The sequence below is a fragment of the Thalassophryne amazonica genome, chromosome 11 (genome assembly GCF_902500255.1).
Source record: "Thalassophryne amazonica chromosome 11, fThaAma1.1, whole genome shotgun sequence".
Lineage (NCBI taxonomy): Eukaryota > Metazoa > Chordata > Actinopteri > Batrachoidiformes > Batrachoididae > Thalassophryne > Thalassophryne amazonica.
Window position 1 is genome coordinate 91,058,720 of NC_047113.1, and position 17,537 is coordinate 91,076,256.

A 17,537-nucleotide genomic window follows, 5' to 3' on the forward strand; every position below is an offset into this window, starting at 1 on the left:
GCAGTAGGTCACACAGCTCATCCCACACTTCCCTGTCCTCGGCCAAGTCCTGGGGATGATGACCATGGGCCATCCTTACCAGATGACCCAACCAACTCAGCTAGCTGCTTTCATTGCTAAGAAGCAGTGGCTCTACTCTCATTTCCTCTCAGGTATTCAGACTTCTAGCCCTGTCTAGGAGTGTAGCCCAGCTACTTCACATAGAAAATTAATTTCTGACGCTTTTATCCATGACCTTATTCTTTTGGTTATTACCCAAAGTTCAGGACTATGAGGAAGAAACTTAAATCGCCTGGTAAATTGAGAGTCTGGCCTTCTGGCTCAGCTCCTTCTTCATCATGACAGTTTGATACAGCCTCTGCAAAACATCAGAAGCCACACAATCCATCTGTCTATCTCATGTTCCACTACTACCCCACTCATGAACAAGACCTCGAGATACATAAAATCCTCCACTTGGTGCAGTAACTCTCCTCTGACCCAGAGGGGGGCAATCCATTCTTCCAACAGGGGACCATGGTCTCAAATTTAGAGGTGCTGATTCTCAGTTGCTTCGCACTCTGCCTCAAACCTGCTCAGTGCACATCAGAGGTAACTGCCTGATGAAGCCAACAGAACCACATCATCTGCAAAAAGCAGAGATGCAGCTTTGAGGTCACCAAACTGGACACTCTCCGGTCCCTCAATCCACTTTGAAATGTCATCCATGAACATCACAAACAGGATTTGTGACAAGGGGCAGCCCTGGTGAAGTCCAAACACTCACCTGAAACAGGTTCTGATGTAATGCATAGAATGCAACACAGCCCCTATTTTGGTCTTGTAAAGACCAGATCACATGTTGCATTGGTTCTGGTACCCTATACTCCTGCAGTATTGCATCGTATTGTCAGTATTGTCATGTATCGAATCATTGTCAGTGATGAAATTGCCTAGTGTGCAGCCAACCTGACTGAAAGTTCACAGCTCTGGAAAACGAGTTGTTTCCAAGCATTTGCTCATCAGGACCACTGATCCGAAGTAATTCTGATCTGTGGGTAGGATGAATGTATTTATCTAGAAAGTGTTAAAATAATAAAATTATTCAATAAACAATAAAATTATTCTTGTCATTTTCTCACCAGGCATTGTGGATATCCTCACCTCTTTTTTTTTTTTTTTTTAAAGTTAAAGTTATAAACTAAGATCTGTTTTGCACCTTTTCTCTTTTTTTGTACCTTTCATGATTTTTACAAAGGTGATTTTTTTTTTTTTTTTGTTTAATCAACCAATGCTGTTCATGTTGCAATTTAATCCAACAATGAAGTATTCTTACTTTTATTACTTATTATGTTATTGTTAATTGACCTCTTTGTTACTGGTACAATATCTCAGAATAATGTAATTGTGGTGATATTATTTCACAGTTTGTAATTCTAAGATAATGTTGCTTTATTACTTTATTTCTCTGTTCAAACACTGAACATTTATGTAGAAACATGACTTGATATAATCCTTTTAATTGGTAAGTCAAGCTTTGTATAATTTGTTAAACTCTGTGTTTCTCTATTAGTACAACTGAATATTGAAGAATATTAAGTACAACTTGGATACTATTGTGCATATAATCCGCCTACTATTGGGGACAGAATAATATTTATTGTATTGTCACAACATGTATAACTTTGCTAATAAATAATCAGACTGCTGTATTTCGCAAGATTTTCTCAAGTCTTCTCATGAAAGTCTCATGAAATGTCTTGACTATATTGCTCTGAAATGCAGAAAAAAAATGTATTTCGGAGCATCTAGAACCCTTCAGCTTCCCTCCGTCTCTTTACTTTTCCTCAGATTTCTCTGTTATTGAATCACGTTGTTGGTCAAATCAGCAGTCTGGTGGTGTTTTATGTAGGCAACCCTCTTCACAGCACCGCCATGGAAGACCCGAATGTCCCAGAAGGGATCTTTGAGAACACTGGAAAAGAGCGGAATGACAACGCACCGCAGGAACAGAGTCGTGCCAGAAAATCACAAAGAACTGCTGTGAAGAGGAAGCAGCAGGAGCGGAGCGATACAGACGATGAGAAACAGAGGATGAAGAGAAACCCCAGAGTGAGGGGAAAAGCCAGGTACATCCAGGAAGATGTTTTTTTTTCTTTACAGGTTTCTCTTGACTTAAGTGGTGCTAGCTTCATATGTATTTGGACAGTGATATGTTGTTTTTTTTTGGCTTGTCATAGCATATCAGTATTTGAAACAATGAACATATTTTCATAGCAGAGGTTGTCAGTGTTAAGTTGTCAGTGTAATTTCTGTTCAGTGACGCGTATAGGAATATACTGCACGCAATGTGCCTCGTTCACCTATTTTAAAGGGATCGGAAGTAATTAGGTATTTGTTTGACACTTGTTCGCTGTTTCACACTTGGGCTTGTGTTGTTTTCTCATTAGTAACAAGTTGGCCCAGAAAAGGCTGTTCCAAAAAAACTGCATGAAGTACACTTGTGAGAGAAAACATCCAGTGACTATGTGTGGAAGTTGCACTCGTCCCAGCTTTCAAGTAGTTACATACAAAAAGTGCTTTTGAGTAACTCTGTATATTTCTGTATCTTTGTGTGGCTCACGTGCAGCTGTTTGGACAGAGGACCAGGTGTGGGCAGCTCATGACCTTCACAGACATGCAAAGTGTAATTTGGCCTTAAGAGCCGAAATCTGTGACTTTCAAATGGGTGGTGATATGTATCACTAGGCCACTGAAGTTTTTTTTAGGGGAATATGTACTGTCCAACAGACAAAATACGTTTTTGTATCCAAAAATCCCTTTGGGAGGAAAATTACAGTCCTTTTTAGGGTAGGGGTTAAAGGGGCCAAAACAGTGACATAGACAAAATGTGGATTTTGACCTTTGAATATCTTTGGCACCCTCAGTAAGCCTCATTGATCTGATGGTATATGAATGTATGGATGGAGTTCTCCCATTTAGCGTTATATTTTTCAAGGCTAACTGAGAGCGCCGCCTATAGGTGGCGCTTCAAGTCACAACTTTTGGCATTTTGGACTACATTTGGGACCCTCCAAGAAGGCGTTTTGCCTCATTAACCCTGGGTTAATGAGACAAAAATCCTTCCTGATATCTTTATCATGAATAGCAGAGATACAGAGGAACATAATAAAACAAGTTTCACTGAAACCCATAGGGGGCTCGCCGAGATATGGCCAAATGAAAATCGCCACATATCGCGTTCTTAACATGAAGAGCGCCACCTATGCAAAAGCGCCCTAACTAAGCCACTGCCATTTATGCAAATTTGGAAAGAACTTGTCCCAGTGTATCCAAATATGCATAAATGAGCATGGCTTATTCAGGGCGCAGGCCCTGGGAGTGTCCCAAATGTAGCCTAAAATGCCAAAAGTTGTGACTTTTGGCATTTTTTCTGAGTATTCTGATCTGTATTCTCATTCATCTCCTCTCTGTATTCCAGCTGGCCTGAGAAGAGAAAGAAAGGAGCACCTGATGTGGATAGAGGAGAGGCAGATGCCGTTCAGTCATCTGATCCACACCCCACATCAACAGCCAGCGGACTCAGACATTTGGTTGGAAAGAAACCTGCGAAGAGGAGTGCTGGGTGGAGGTATGTTGCAAGGTGAAGTCACATCCAGAGGATTTAAAGGTATGGTCCCCTACTTTAAAAACGTAGTGCTACCATTATTTGAATGCATGCTTATTAGTGCTGAACTTATTTTGTAAAATAATGACCAAAAGACAAAGATATAGTGCACATTAAAATACATGGATAACACACTATAAAGTGCAAACACGTATTTCCATTGTGGTTCATAAAATTAACTAAAATAGGAATAAACATCCTAGAAATAAAATGATATAATAACAAACAAATAGCAACGATAATGTATTGATATTAAATGTAAATAACAATATATAGTCCCAAGTGGTGATTACCTGAGTCCGAGCACCTTTCACACAATGCGACTAATGAATAATGGGGTTGCAGTATGAGAGAGAGAGAGAGAAAACCTCTGGTGCCGCGTCACTCACAGACCAACGTGCATCGCGGTGCAAACACACGGCTGCCTTTTCTCTGGAACAACACATCTCTAACATACTGTTGGTGGGAAAAGGGAGTGCAGGTCCCTGCCAACCTGGAGGCCATACCAGAGCCAGTGGTCAGAGCGGAACAGAGAGTCACAGTGCCAAACAGCACAGAGACGCCGACGAACAAACAGTTCAGAGACTGCGGACTAATGGGTGTGCTGCAGGCGCACGGCTGGGCAGGTGCTGCGCGCACCGCTAAAGCCTTTTAAATGTTTGCTGAAGAGCTGGTCCACAGTTCTCTACTTGACCACATTATTTTGTATACTGATGAAATATCAATATACTGTGTTGTCATCTCCCAGAGCCAACATCTTATATATTCCAAGCTCCTTCACAACGGGTATGCTAAAGTGTCTCCAATTACGCACGAGGAGAAGCGCATAAATACACCAAAATTGACAATATTTCAACTGGTTTTTGTATTGTTACTTGCCGGCGACATCGAACGGAATCCTGGACCACAGTGGGTCATACATCAGAATTGGTACAGGACTGTACCTTGAATACTGCCCAGAACGTCAACAGCACAGCTAGCCTAGCCCACTTACCGCTGCTGTGTTGGTCTTCTTTGGCGGCTTGTAGCTTTCCCAGTGATTCCGTGGAGGTTGCTGCGTCTCTACCTGGTTCCTGTGGAGCCTTGGACGTGAGTGGCTTTGGCCTGAGGACGGATCATCTCCCGGTCTTGTCCGCTGGCCCTTGAAACTGTCGCGGGCGCACCGGGATCTCTGTGGGCACTTCGGACATCAACTGCCCCGGTGTTAGCAGTAGCACGGCTCCGGCTAAGCTACTATCTGCTACCGGCGACACCTCCATGGACATTTTCAACATCAAATGCTCCGGTGTTAATAGTAGCATGACACTGCCTAAGCTACAATCCGCTACCAGTGTTATATCTGGTGAGACGATTGCAATGTGCACCGGTCTGGAGATTCCATCAACTGAGCGGCGAGTGGTCACAGGTTATTCCTGCAGCAGCAAGTATGCAACTCCACAAAATGTGACCCAATGCAAGAAACCCAATACATTGAAACAAAAGTACAGGTACTTTCAAACTGTTAATCATGCTAAGGTGATTTGGGACCGCGAATGTAAGCGGAAAGGAATTCTTGGAGGCCATTTAAACATACGGAGCCTTGTTCCTAAGTGGGAAGCAAATTGAACACCTTTGACAGACTCAAATTTGGATTTTCTGGCTGAGTGACACGTGGCTAAATCCCAATATCCCTACGTAAATGATTGACATTCCGGGTTACGTTTCTTTTCGTAAGACAGACAAACAGGGAAAGGGAGGAGGTGTTTTGACATATGTTAGGGAAACTTTATTTTACTTTACTTTATTGTACTGAAATTAACGTAGATTCTTGCAATATGGAATGCTTAGTTTTAAAATTGTTTTATCACCAAGAATGAGTTTCAATATTGTGACTGTTATATAATCCTCCATCTTTTTAACGTGTCCTTTTTTTCTAAGTTACATTAAATTTTTAAACAATTAAAAACGTGATAGTGAAATAATTGTGCTTGGGGATTTTAACATTAATTGGTTGGACAAGCAAGGTAAGCAAAAATTAAAGGCAGTAACTTAAAATATAATTAAAAGCAATTAACAGTAGGTCCAACAAGACTAACAAAGACAAGTAAAACACAAATAGACCTTATGTTTACAAATAAACCAGAACATGTAATGAAAATTTATAATCTTATCACAGGATTATCTGACCATAATCTGACGCTAATTGCTAGAAAGTTATCAAAAAAGTGCCTGCATTATTTTGGACAAATGCCAGTTGTCAAAAAAACAAAAGGAATTAGAAAAAGTGATATGTCTCATCTTGATAATGACGTGAATAACTGGGACTCAGTCCTTCAAATCAAATCCAAAGAATTGTTGTGATATGTTTACAAATACATTATCAGAATTGATTCAGAAGTACACAAAGCCCCTTAAAATGAGGAAAAGATGCCATTGATTACCGTGGTTAACTAGTAAATTGTCTGTTGATGAAACAAAGAGATCTTGCTCGTAAAAAGGAAATTTCAACAGAACGATATACTGACAGTGCTATTTTTAAAAGCCTCAAATAAAGTGGTTAGTGAGATGAGAAAAGCTAAAACTGAATATTTTGTACACTTGATGGAAACGTCCAGGGATAACAGTGCTTGCCTCTGGAAGCAAATACATACACTGACAAAGAATGACTCCAAACAAAAAAATATCTATTTTATTTTATATCTACTTTAATACAACTAAATATTGATGGCAATTTGATTACTGACTAAATGAAGATTGCTATCTCATTCAATACCTATTTTGTGACGTCAGTGGAACAATTAGCAGAAACTTTTAAACTTACAGAGCTCCCTGAGATATCCGTGGGCCCATCAGAAACTGTATTTTCAATATCACAAATTAATGAGGATTGTGTTAAAAAATAGTAAGTAATCTCAAACCCTCTAAAGCAAAAGACATAATTGGATTAGACTCTGATTTTGTCAGAAAGCATAAAGAATCTCTATAACACATATGATTAATCTATCCATTTCTAGGGCGAATGTTCCACAAAAATTTAAACAAGGTCTCATCAGTCCAATTTTTAAAGCTGGAGACCCAAACAAAATTTGTAACTATAGACCAGTTTCAATCCTTCCAATACTGTCAAAGGTGCTTGAAAAAACAGTAGCAAACCAACTTATTGATTATCTGGAATGTGGTAATATTTTACATCCAAAACAATTTGGATTTAGGCCTAGATACTCAACAGAAATTGCTACTTGCTACCTAACAGACATGATTAAAAAAATTTGGATCAGGGAAATGTCGTTGGAGCAGTGTTTTTACACCTCCGTAAGGCCTTCGACACTGTAAACCACCATGTTCTCCTGCACAAATTAAAGCCACCTAAATTTTTCTCAACAGTCTCTCAGCTGGTTACATCTTATTTGGAGTCAAGAACACAGCGAGTAAAAATCAGTGGCTCTATATCACCATCTCAGGAGTATAAAATGGGGATACCACAAGGCTCCATCCTGAGCCCTATTTTATTTGTCTCTATATTAATGACCTTCCGACCATTTGCACTGAGGCTGAATGCCAGCTGTATGCTGATGACACAGTAATCTATGTCTCAGCAAAAAACTCCAGAGAAGGCTGCAGAGCTTCTTAATAGACAAATGACCTGGGTCTCTCAGTGGTTGGAGGATCATTTCTTGTCTCTAAAACTGTTCTAAAACAGTGTCTATGTGTTTTCATTAAGCTAAAAGCCCAAAGAAAACTTTAGGATACAAAATAAATCAAAAAGGAAATTCAAAGAGTAGATGAATTAAATATCTGGGGGTCGTCTTGGACTCCCATCTTAAATTTGAGAGTCACATAAAGAAAATGACTAAGACAATTAGGACTAACATGAATTGTTTTCGTCTCATAAGATCTTGCTTGTCAATTAGTGCAGCCAAGTTATTTTCCATGCAATGATCTTGTCTCATTTTCTCATATTGCATCACTGTTTGGGGCCAGGGCGAACCAATCCTCCCTAAAAAGTTTGAACTCTCTTTACAAACAAGCTTAAAGTGCTTGACCAAAAGCCAATTAGGTGGCATTACTGTAAATCATAGAAAAGCATAAACTCTTAAGCTTTGAAAAAGTGTTCATTTTTTAATTTAGGTTTTAGGTGTGTCAATGGCCTTATTCCTGATATTGTAAAAGGAATGATTCAAAAATGTCAAACTCGCGGTATCATTACAAGAGGAGCTGTGAGTGGAGACTGTAGACCAGCCGATGTAAAACTACTTTTGGGACAGAATGCGTTTGCAGTAAAAGGTCCACAGATCTGGAAACCATACCTGCTGAATTGAAATCTCTTACAGACCTGAATGATTTTAAGCACAAAATAAGACAGTGGCTTAACTTAAATTAAATCTGTAGACATTAGCCATATTTTATTGTGTTTTATTGTACTGTTTTATTGCTACTATTATGTGTTGTTTATGATTGTGTAAGTGTCCTTTTTATATTCTAGGGACCAGGTCTGCAAATTAGCTGTTAGCTATATGACCTATGAACATGGCATCGGTTATTGTAACAATGCTTTTTGTTCTGTCCCTATCAAATAAACATAAAGTGAAGTAAGTAAGTAGACACATGTAAAGACATTTAAATCTGAGTGCAGAAACATGTTTGTGTTCTGTCACGTGGCCTTGTTAGGGTTCATCTCAGTTGATTTAATAAGTTTTGTATCAAGATGCTAATCATGTTGTCTACAATCTAAATTTCTTCAGTTTAGTAGTGTATGAACACCTGGTACAGTAATACCAGGGTAAATTAAAAAAAATCATATATCAAACTCTCAAAATACCTGCTGTTGAAATAGGAATTACAGTAATGGTTGAGGCCAGTTTCACTTGGTTGGAACGATATTCAAAGATTCAGCCTTCCAGAATCAATAACTTCAAAGTGAATTGCGGTTTTAAATCAAATGACACCTCTTTCCGAACATATAATACTGTAATACAAACTACAACTGACTACAACCTTTTTTCCCCAAGTACAAACAGAGGGAGTTCATTGATGTGTGATGTTGAATTTGGTTGCACTACAAGCAATAAATAAAAAGTTGGAGATTTTATTCAATCTTATTGGAAATAAAAATCCCACAAATTTTGTAAATGTTTGTTCTCATCTAAGTGTTGTAGTATATCCAAAGGGAGTTCATTGATGTGTGATGTGCGTTTGGTTGCACTACACATGATTTAAATAAAACGTTGAGATTTTATTCAAATTTATTGGTATTAAAAAAATCCTTGAAATTATGTAATAATATATGTTTCCAGTCTAAGTGCTATAGTACAACCAGAGGGAGCTCATTGATGTGTGATGTGAGTTTGGTGGCACTACAAACCATACATATAACATTATTGAGTTTTTATCAAAGCATTTCCTTTCACCGTGGTAACTTGTTGACAATCCCTGAGCTCTGGTCTCACAGCCAGCTGCATGTCAAGATTGATGGAATTCACAAAGAACAGAGGACGCCTCATTTTGGCGGGGGAAAAAAAAAAACGGCTTTGGTAAGTTGTAGTTTGTTGTCTGTATTGCAACGTTTAGAAGAGGAGTTATTTCATTTAAATGCAATTTGCTTTGAAGTTATTAATTCCGGAAGGTTGAATCGTTGAATATCTTTCCAACTTTACTTGGCAGAGAGTGGCAGCATTAGAGGAATGATGTTTAATCAGTCAAGTCCCACAACAACACATGGAGGATATAATTGTCATTATATTTATTATTATTATTACTATCCTTTACATGACACTAACTTCAGTTTGCGAACCGGTGAAGCAGGAGATATTATTGGTCCAGTCCACACCAGAGAACAGTCATTGGTTGCCCCATGAAAAAGGTGTGTTCATGAGGAACAAATTAAAACTGCCCGGTGTGAAACAGTGCAATTCTCATTTCTTGCCTGCAACAATAGACAAGAGTCCCAGTTAATGACTTAATCAGCAGAAAGGTGAGTCAAGATTGATATATTTAAATGGCTTTAACAAAGGTTGATGAATAAATTGTGGACCTGCTGCTTCTTAATCAGAAGCAGTGGGGTCCCCAATCAACATAGAGAAATAATCATTTTCCCACTACACACCCTCAAAAACAACGTAACGGCCCAGTTGCAGCATAATTTTTTCAGGCAGCAGTGTAACAGGCTGTTACTCTTATGGCGCTAGCAAGAACTATGATCATTGCATCCTGGTGGTTACTTTTATGACTTGAATAAAACTTTGGTTCTGAGGAGTCTGCTCTATATTATCATTCCTATACTGCCTGCATTACAACAGTCCTGAAAATAGAAAGAAAGGAGCAGCTGATGTGGAAAGATGAGAGGTAGATACAGATCAGGAGTCTGATCAAGGCCCCTCATCAACAGTCAACAATCTCTTGAAACGTGCAAAGAGAAGTGCTGGGCAAAAGTATGATGCAAGGTCAAGTTGCATACAGAGAGTGTTGTCACCTCTGGTAAGAACACTGCCACTAGTGTTTGAATGTCTGCTTGTTACTGACATTAACTTTGTTGACTTTTCCATGAAGGTGGGGAGGTGATGGTCTCATGGTTAAGGTGTTGGGCTTGAGTCCAGAAGATCCTCTGTTCAAATCCCAGCCTAACTGGAAAATCACTAAGGGCCCTTGGACAAGGTCCTTAATCCCCTCGTTGCTCCCCGTGTGTAGTGAGCGCCTTGTATGGCAGCACCCTGACATTGGGGTGAATGTGAGCCATCATTGTAAAGCACTTTGAGTGTCTGGTGCAGATGGAAAAGCGCTATATTAATGCAGTCCATTTATGAACAGGATAGAACCTACATTGCTCCTCCTGAATCTGAGTTTCCACTATTGGTCTAAGCCTGCTGTCTAGCACCATCGCATAGGCTTACCTGGGGAAGAAGTGTGATTTCTTTATAAATAAGTGGAACACGCTCTGTCCCCCTTTTTAAATATGGGAGTCACTACCCCACTTTGCCAATACAGAGGTAGTGTCCCAGACTTTCATATAGCATTGCATAGGAGTGTCAGCTTACCATGACAGCCCAGTAGCAGCCAGAGACTTCAGTATTTCTGGGCAAATCTTGTCCACTCACATCAGCTTGAACCATAGAGTTCCTTGACTATCTCAGTGACTTCCAACAGGAGATGGCACCAGGTCCACCCGAGCCTTTCATCCCTGCCTGCTCTGAGGAGGGCATGTCAGGAGGAATGCGGAGATTCTCATCGTGTTCTATTAATGTAGTTCACTATGTCGAGACAGATTTGTATGTTAGATTTTCTTGGAGATTAGTAAAGCTATATATTTTGGAAACTTCAGAACTTGATGAATCCATAAATTCTTCATGGCCTTTTATAGAGGACATCATGCTAGTCATCTTAGACTTTAATAATTATGCACTTTAACACTAAAACACAATAAATTATTTTGTTGATTCTGATTTATAATCTATCCAGCATGAATCTTTGAACAAAAATACACTAAAGAGAACAGGTCCAAGGTTGATTGTATGATGCAACACTAGCACCAGCCTCCTCGAAGCTTTGACCAATGCTGAATTTATGAAATCATTAAATGAATGGGAAGCACAGAAACCCTAAAAATGCTGTCTTCAGGTCCATCATGAGCTACCTGCATCGAGTGGAGACAGTCCTCTTCTCTGTGGCAAAGAACTCGTAACTCTGATCTCGCTCTCCATCTTGAAGAAGCAGAAGGACTTAGCAAGCTGTTCTTTGCCTTTGACAGGATCAAATACAAGCAACTCTGGTAAAGATACATTGTGGACATGCATGACCTTAAAGTTAGTCATCCGAAGACCTGGAAGAACTTGAAGAAGATCAACTTTCTGTGATGAGAAGTGGCATTCCATTTGTGTCAGTTGGTGCAGACCATGCATGGGAACGCCTCAACAAACATCTGAAGGTACATTGTGGGTTGATTGGAATCTCCAACAATGGCAATACTTGACAGAAGTTTTTCATGGCTCCACCAGAATTGTCATGCATGGCAAGAGAGTTCAAGAGTCAGTTTTGGTATTGGGGCAGCTGGCAAACAAAAAATACAGAACACCAAGGACTGGGACTTGGAGAGATCAAAAGAGACCATCAGGCACAATTAAGGCTGCCATACTCAGTCATGACAATCCAGTCACTATTGAAGGTAACAGGTTGTACACCATGATCACACATGTCTATGTCCCACAGGAATGTGTGGATCTGAAAGAGGCCAAAGATCTGTATGGAAAGCTGCTGGTCCTTGCCAGGTCTAACAGACACATTGATCAAAAACATGCTGTTGGCAACTATGATTTCACACAAACACCAAGACCTCTCTTTGCCTCCAATGGGGATGTACTTCCATGCACTGACAAGTCAAAGTTAATCCACCTCCTAGAATATTGAGCAAAGACAGACAGAGACTGTCGACCAACCCCAACCTGCATGCGAAGACACAGAATGCCATGGTTCTATTCAAAATGCTCATTGTAGTCGCAAAATTGCCCTTGCATGGTTATCGTTAAAAGGTTGACGAAGAAGCCAGCAATGATGGGCACAGTCAAGTTTAAGTGAGGGGTTCTATGAAAGGCTTCTGTCTTCAACCAGAGACTGTGTTGAGGTTGTCCTGGTGTTTGACACAAGGCTGATTCTTTGAAGCATGTTGCAAGGCAGAAAAGCTGACAAGAAATGATCATGTCCATTATCAAATTAGAGATGATACAAACATCAAGAACATTCCAATGAGCCGGTTCCTCTTCCATGACCAGACTAAGGCGGATCTCATCGCATATCTGGTATCAAAGACCATTGAATACAGTTACAACTCTCCCAAGATCTTCATTGCCTCTGCTGCAGGACACACAAAGAGCATCAACCAACTGCACTTTAAAAGGAACAACCATGAAGAAGCAGACACTTTGTTGATTCACAAAGCACTTCTAATATCACGTTGCAACACCTCTAATGCAAAGTCCATGTCTCCCCTGACACTGACTGCTAGTACTACACTCACTCATCTTCAACTTCTTATCCGAGATCGGGTCGCGGGGGCAACAGTTCCAGCAGGGGACCCCAGACTTCCCCCTTCCATGCCGACATTGACCACCTCTGACTGGGGGATTCCAGGCCAGTGTGGTGATATAATCTCTCCACCTAGTCCTGGTCTTCCCGGGGTGTTCTCCCAGGTGGACGTGCCTGGAACACCTCCCTAGGAAGGCACCCAGGAGGCATTCTCACCATATGCCCCGAACCACCTCAGCTGGCTCCTTTCAACGCGAAGGAGCAGTGGATCTACTCCGAGTTCCTTGCGGATGACTTAACTTCTCACCCTATCTCTAAGGGAGACACCAGCCCTCCTCCTAAGGAAGCCATTTCAGCCACTTGTACCCGCGATCTAGTTCTTTCGGTCATGACCCAAACCTCATGACCATAGGTGAGAGTAGGAATGAAGATTGACCCGTAGATCGAGAGCTTTGCCTTTTGGCTCAGCTCCCTTTTTGCCACAACAGTACTGGAGAGCGAATTCAACACTGCCCCTGCTGCGCCAATTCTCTGGCCAATCTCATGCTCCATTGTCCCCTCACTCATGGACAAGATCCCGAGGTACTTGAACTCCTTCACTTGGGGCAGGACCGTATTCCCTACCCGGTGTAGGGCGTCCATCGGTTTCCCGCTGAGAATCATGGCCTCAGATTTAGAGGTGCTGATTCTCATCCCAGCTGCTTCACGCTCAACTGCGAACTGATCCAGTGAGTGTTGGAGGTCACCCGTCAATGAAGCCAACAGGACCACATCATCTGCAAAAAGCAGTGATAAGACTCTGAGCCCACCAACTGGAAACCCTCCTCCCCCGACTACGCCCGATATCCTGTCCATGAATATCACAAACAGGATTGGTGACAAGGTGCAACCCTGGCGGAGGCCAACCCCCACCGGAACGGGCTCGACTTACCTGCCGAGCACCCAAACACAGCTCTCGCTTTGTGAGTACAGAGGGTGGATGTCCCTGCGAAGGGACCCCCTCACTCCATATTCCCGCAGCACCTCCCACAGTATTTCCCGGGGTACCTGATCATACGCCTTCTCCAAGTCCACTAAAACACATGTAGACTGGATGGGCACCCTCCAGGATCCTTGTGAGAATGAAGAGCTGGTCGGTTGTTCCATGAACAGGACGGAACCCACATTGTTCCTCTTCAGTCAGAGGTTTGACTATTGGCTGACCCCTTTTTTCCAGCACCCTGGAGTAGACTTTACCATGGAGGCTACTGCCCTTTGGGCCAGTCGGTACCTTGCAACTGCCTCCGGAGTCCTCCAAGATAACATATCCCGGAAGTACTCCTTTTTCAGTCGGACGGCTTCCCTGACCACCGGTGTGCTAGTACTAGCGAGAGCGAATTACGAGAGTCTGTTAAAAGATAGTTATTTTGCAATGACATCTGGGATTATGCAAGTGAAACAAATCTGAACTGCTCTGGATGCAGATTGTGCAAAGGAGTTGCCAGCATTTCATGGACTCACAGGAGTAGACAACACCAGCCTGTTTGCTAGAGTAGGCAAGGCCACCTGGTTCAACATCTACAACCCCAATTCCAATGAAGTTGGGACATTGTGTAAAATGTAAATAAAAACAGAATCCAATGATTTGCAAATCCTCTTCAACCTATATTCAATTTAATACACCACAAAGACAAGATATTTAGTGTTCAAACTGATAAACTTTATTGTTTTTGTGCAAATATTTGCTCATTTTGAAATGGATGCCTGCAACATATTTTTAAAAAGTTGGGACGGGCAACAAAAGACTGAAAAAGGTGATGAATGCTCAAAGAACACCTAACTGGAAACAGGTGATTGTCATGATTGGGTATAAAAGGAGCATCCCCAAAAGGCTCAGCCATTCACAAGCAAAGATGGGGCAAAGATCACCACTTTGTGAACAACTGTGTGAAAAAATAGTCCAACAGTTTAAGAACAATGTTTCTCACCGTTCAATTGCAAGGAATTTAGAGATTCCATCATCAACAGTCCATAATATAATCAGAAGATTCAGAGAATCTGGAGAACTTTCTACACGTAAGCGGCACGGCTGAAAACCAACATTGAATGTCGGTGACCTTCAGTCCCTCAGGCGGTACTGCATTAAAAACCGACATCATTGTGTAAAGAATCTTGCCACGTGGGCTCAGGAACATTTCAGAAAACCACTGTCAGTTAACACAGTTTGTCGCTACATGTGCAAGTTAAAACTCTGCCATGTAAAGTGAAAGCCATACATCAACAACATCCAGCAACGCCGCCGCCTTCTCTGGGCCCGAGCTCATTTGAAATGGACAGATGCAAAGTGGAAAAGTGTGCTGTGGTCTGATGAGTCCACATTTCAAATTGTTTTTGGAAATCATGGACGTCATGTCCACCGGATAAAAGAGGAAAAAGACCATCCAGATTGTTACCAGCGCAAAGTTCAAAAGCCAGCATCTGTGATGGTATGGGGGTGTGTTAGTGCCCATGGCATGAGCAACTTACACATCTGTGATGGCACCAACTATTCTGAAAGGTACATCCAGGTTTTGGAGCAACACATGCTGCCATCCAAGCAACGTCTTTTTCAGGGACGTTCCTGCTTATTTCAGCAAGACAATGCCAAGCTACATTCTGCACATTACAACAGCGTGACTTCATAGTAAAAGAGTGCCGGTACTAGACTGGCCTACCTGCAGTCCAGACCTGTCACCCATTGAAAATGTGTGGAGCATTATGAAGCACAAAATATGACAACGGAGACCGGAGGACTGTTGAACAAATTAAGTTGTACATCAAGCAAGAATGGGAAAGAATTCCACCTACAAAGCTTCAACAATTAGTGTCCTCAGTTCTCAAATGCTTATTGAGTGTTGTTAGAAGGAAAGGTGATGTAACACAGTGGTAAACATACCACTGTCCCAGCTTTTTTGAAACATGTCACAGGCATCCATTTCAAAATGAGCAAATATTTGCACAAAAGCAATAAAGTTTATCAGTTTGAACATTAAATATCTTGTCTTTGTGGTGTATTCAATTAAATATAGGTTGAAGAGGATTTGCAAATCATTGTATTCTGTTTTATTTACATTTTACACAGCGTCCCAACTTCATTGGAATTGGGGTTGTACTTCAAAGCAGATGATTGTGTCCTCAAGGCTCTACAGATGCTTTCTCAAAAAAGTGAGGTAACGGAGGACCAGCTATCTACTTGGGTAAGGTTTGATTGTGCTGCATACTCACCAAAAGGCGCCCAGATTGACAATATCCAGGAATTAAGATGGTATCTTTTCTACAAGCATATGGCCAAAAGTGACAAGCTTCCACCCACATGTGCTGCTCTGAAGGAGCATGTCCTGAGAGCCCATGTTCAGGGCAGAGGGTAGGTCAGGTAGATTCTGACTAACAGGAGTTCTGAGACACATTACAAAATGAATATTACAGAGATGAAGATGGACAGCTGAGGCCAGTTGGAACAAAGTCTCTGCTTGCACCAGAGGCCATCATTGAGATGGTGTCAGTGCAAAAGTTAGTGTTCTTCACACATGTTCATACAAATCACAGACTACCATTCACAGAGCTATGTCACTGTGGAACAGACTGCCAGAATGACGAAGACTCTCGGGATATCACATTTGTCAGTGACAGTGAGGGTGACAGCGAGGATGATGGAAATGTGTTGACTGTTTTTTAAACTTTACCACTTGCTCATTGGTTGAGTGCAAGGGCTTGCTATTAATTCAGTACTCAGTTAAGTCAATTATGTTTTCTATCAGAAAATGTAGTTTGCCACAAAAACTATGGCATCATAGTAAAGAAAAAAGATAAACACTGAATTAGCTAATTGACTTTAAAAACAACAACAACAAACGTGGGTCATTTATGTACACAGAAGTACACATTTGACATTAGTGCCATTAAATTTCTTGGCCCCTACATTGTGAATTTGGCTGCTGTAATTTTGATCCTAGGTAATCCTGGTGATGGGTGGTTAAGAAATTAGTATTTAAAGGTCACCATTTTGAAAAGCCAAAATGAGCACCATGTTGACACATGAAAAAAAAAGCATACATTTCTGAATCTGCACTCTGTAAGGTTTCCAAAATATATATATTTTTTCCTACCCCCCCCCCCCCCCCCCAAAAAAAAAAAAAAAAAAAAACAATCCAACACATTTATGCAAGGAATGCTATTATGTCCACAACCTGATATCCTGGTCAGCAGCTTTCATTGTTGATGAAAACGGCTTCGGCTAAGAACTGCCTCGCTTTCCTAAGTTGACATACAGTTTCCTACAACCACTTTGACGCTAGCCAAAGCATTCTCCATGCCTTTTCCACTGTGGTTGCAGTCCTTTTGGTCTCCTGGTATCTATTGGTTCCAGAGACCTCTGTCAACCATACACAAACGGTCTCCTTCATCCTGACAGTTTCCCTCATCGCAAGTGTCCACCAGTGGATTCTTGGGTTGCCACTGTGACAAGCACTTTTCAGGGGTGTGAGTTAAAGGCTGTCTGGACAGATTCTTTCACCAAATGTTCCCTAGAGAACCCTCGCAATTAATTGAAGTTTTACAGGTCAGTTCAGTATCTTACCCCACCATCTGACCCTGCTCATTACCAGGTAGTGCTCAGTTGATGGCTTTGGTCCTCTGTTCGCCCAAGTAGCCAAGGCACATGGTTGCAGTTCTGATAGCACAATTACCATATTAATCATCAACCTTTGACCAAGCATACTCTTGTGTACCAAGTGTACTTATGAACACCCTTGAACATCTATGACCAGCACAGAGGTCGAACAGCAATACACCACTTGGATTCAGATCAGGGGACCATTACCCCCTCCAAATATCCTCATCATTGCCATGGAAAGCATTGAAATTCCCCAGGAGAACAATGGAG

At 41.3% G+C, this 17,537-nt stretch overlaps 1 protein-coding gene across 1 annotated transcript in view; it reads left to right on the plus strand.

Annotated features, from left to right (window-relative positions):
• cenpu (centromere protein U) overlaps positions 1–17,537 on the plus strand; it is a 47,940-nt gene that overhangs the window by 4,585 nt on the left and 25,818 nt on the right. Inside the window, exons 3-4 of the mRNA XM_034180969.1 lie at positions 1,892–2,108; positions 3,461–3,610. Coding sequence (XP_034036860.1) covers positions 1,892–2,108; positions 3,461–3,610 — 367 coding nt within the window. The remainder of the gene's footprint in view (positions 1–1,891; positions 2,109–3,460; positions 3,611–17,537) is intronic.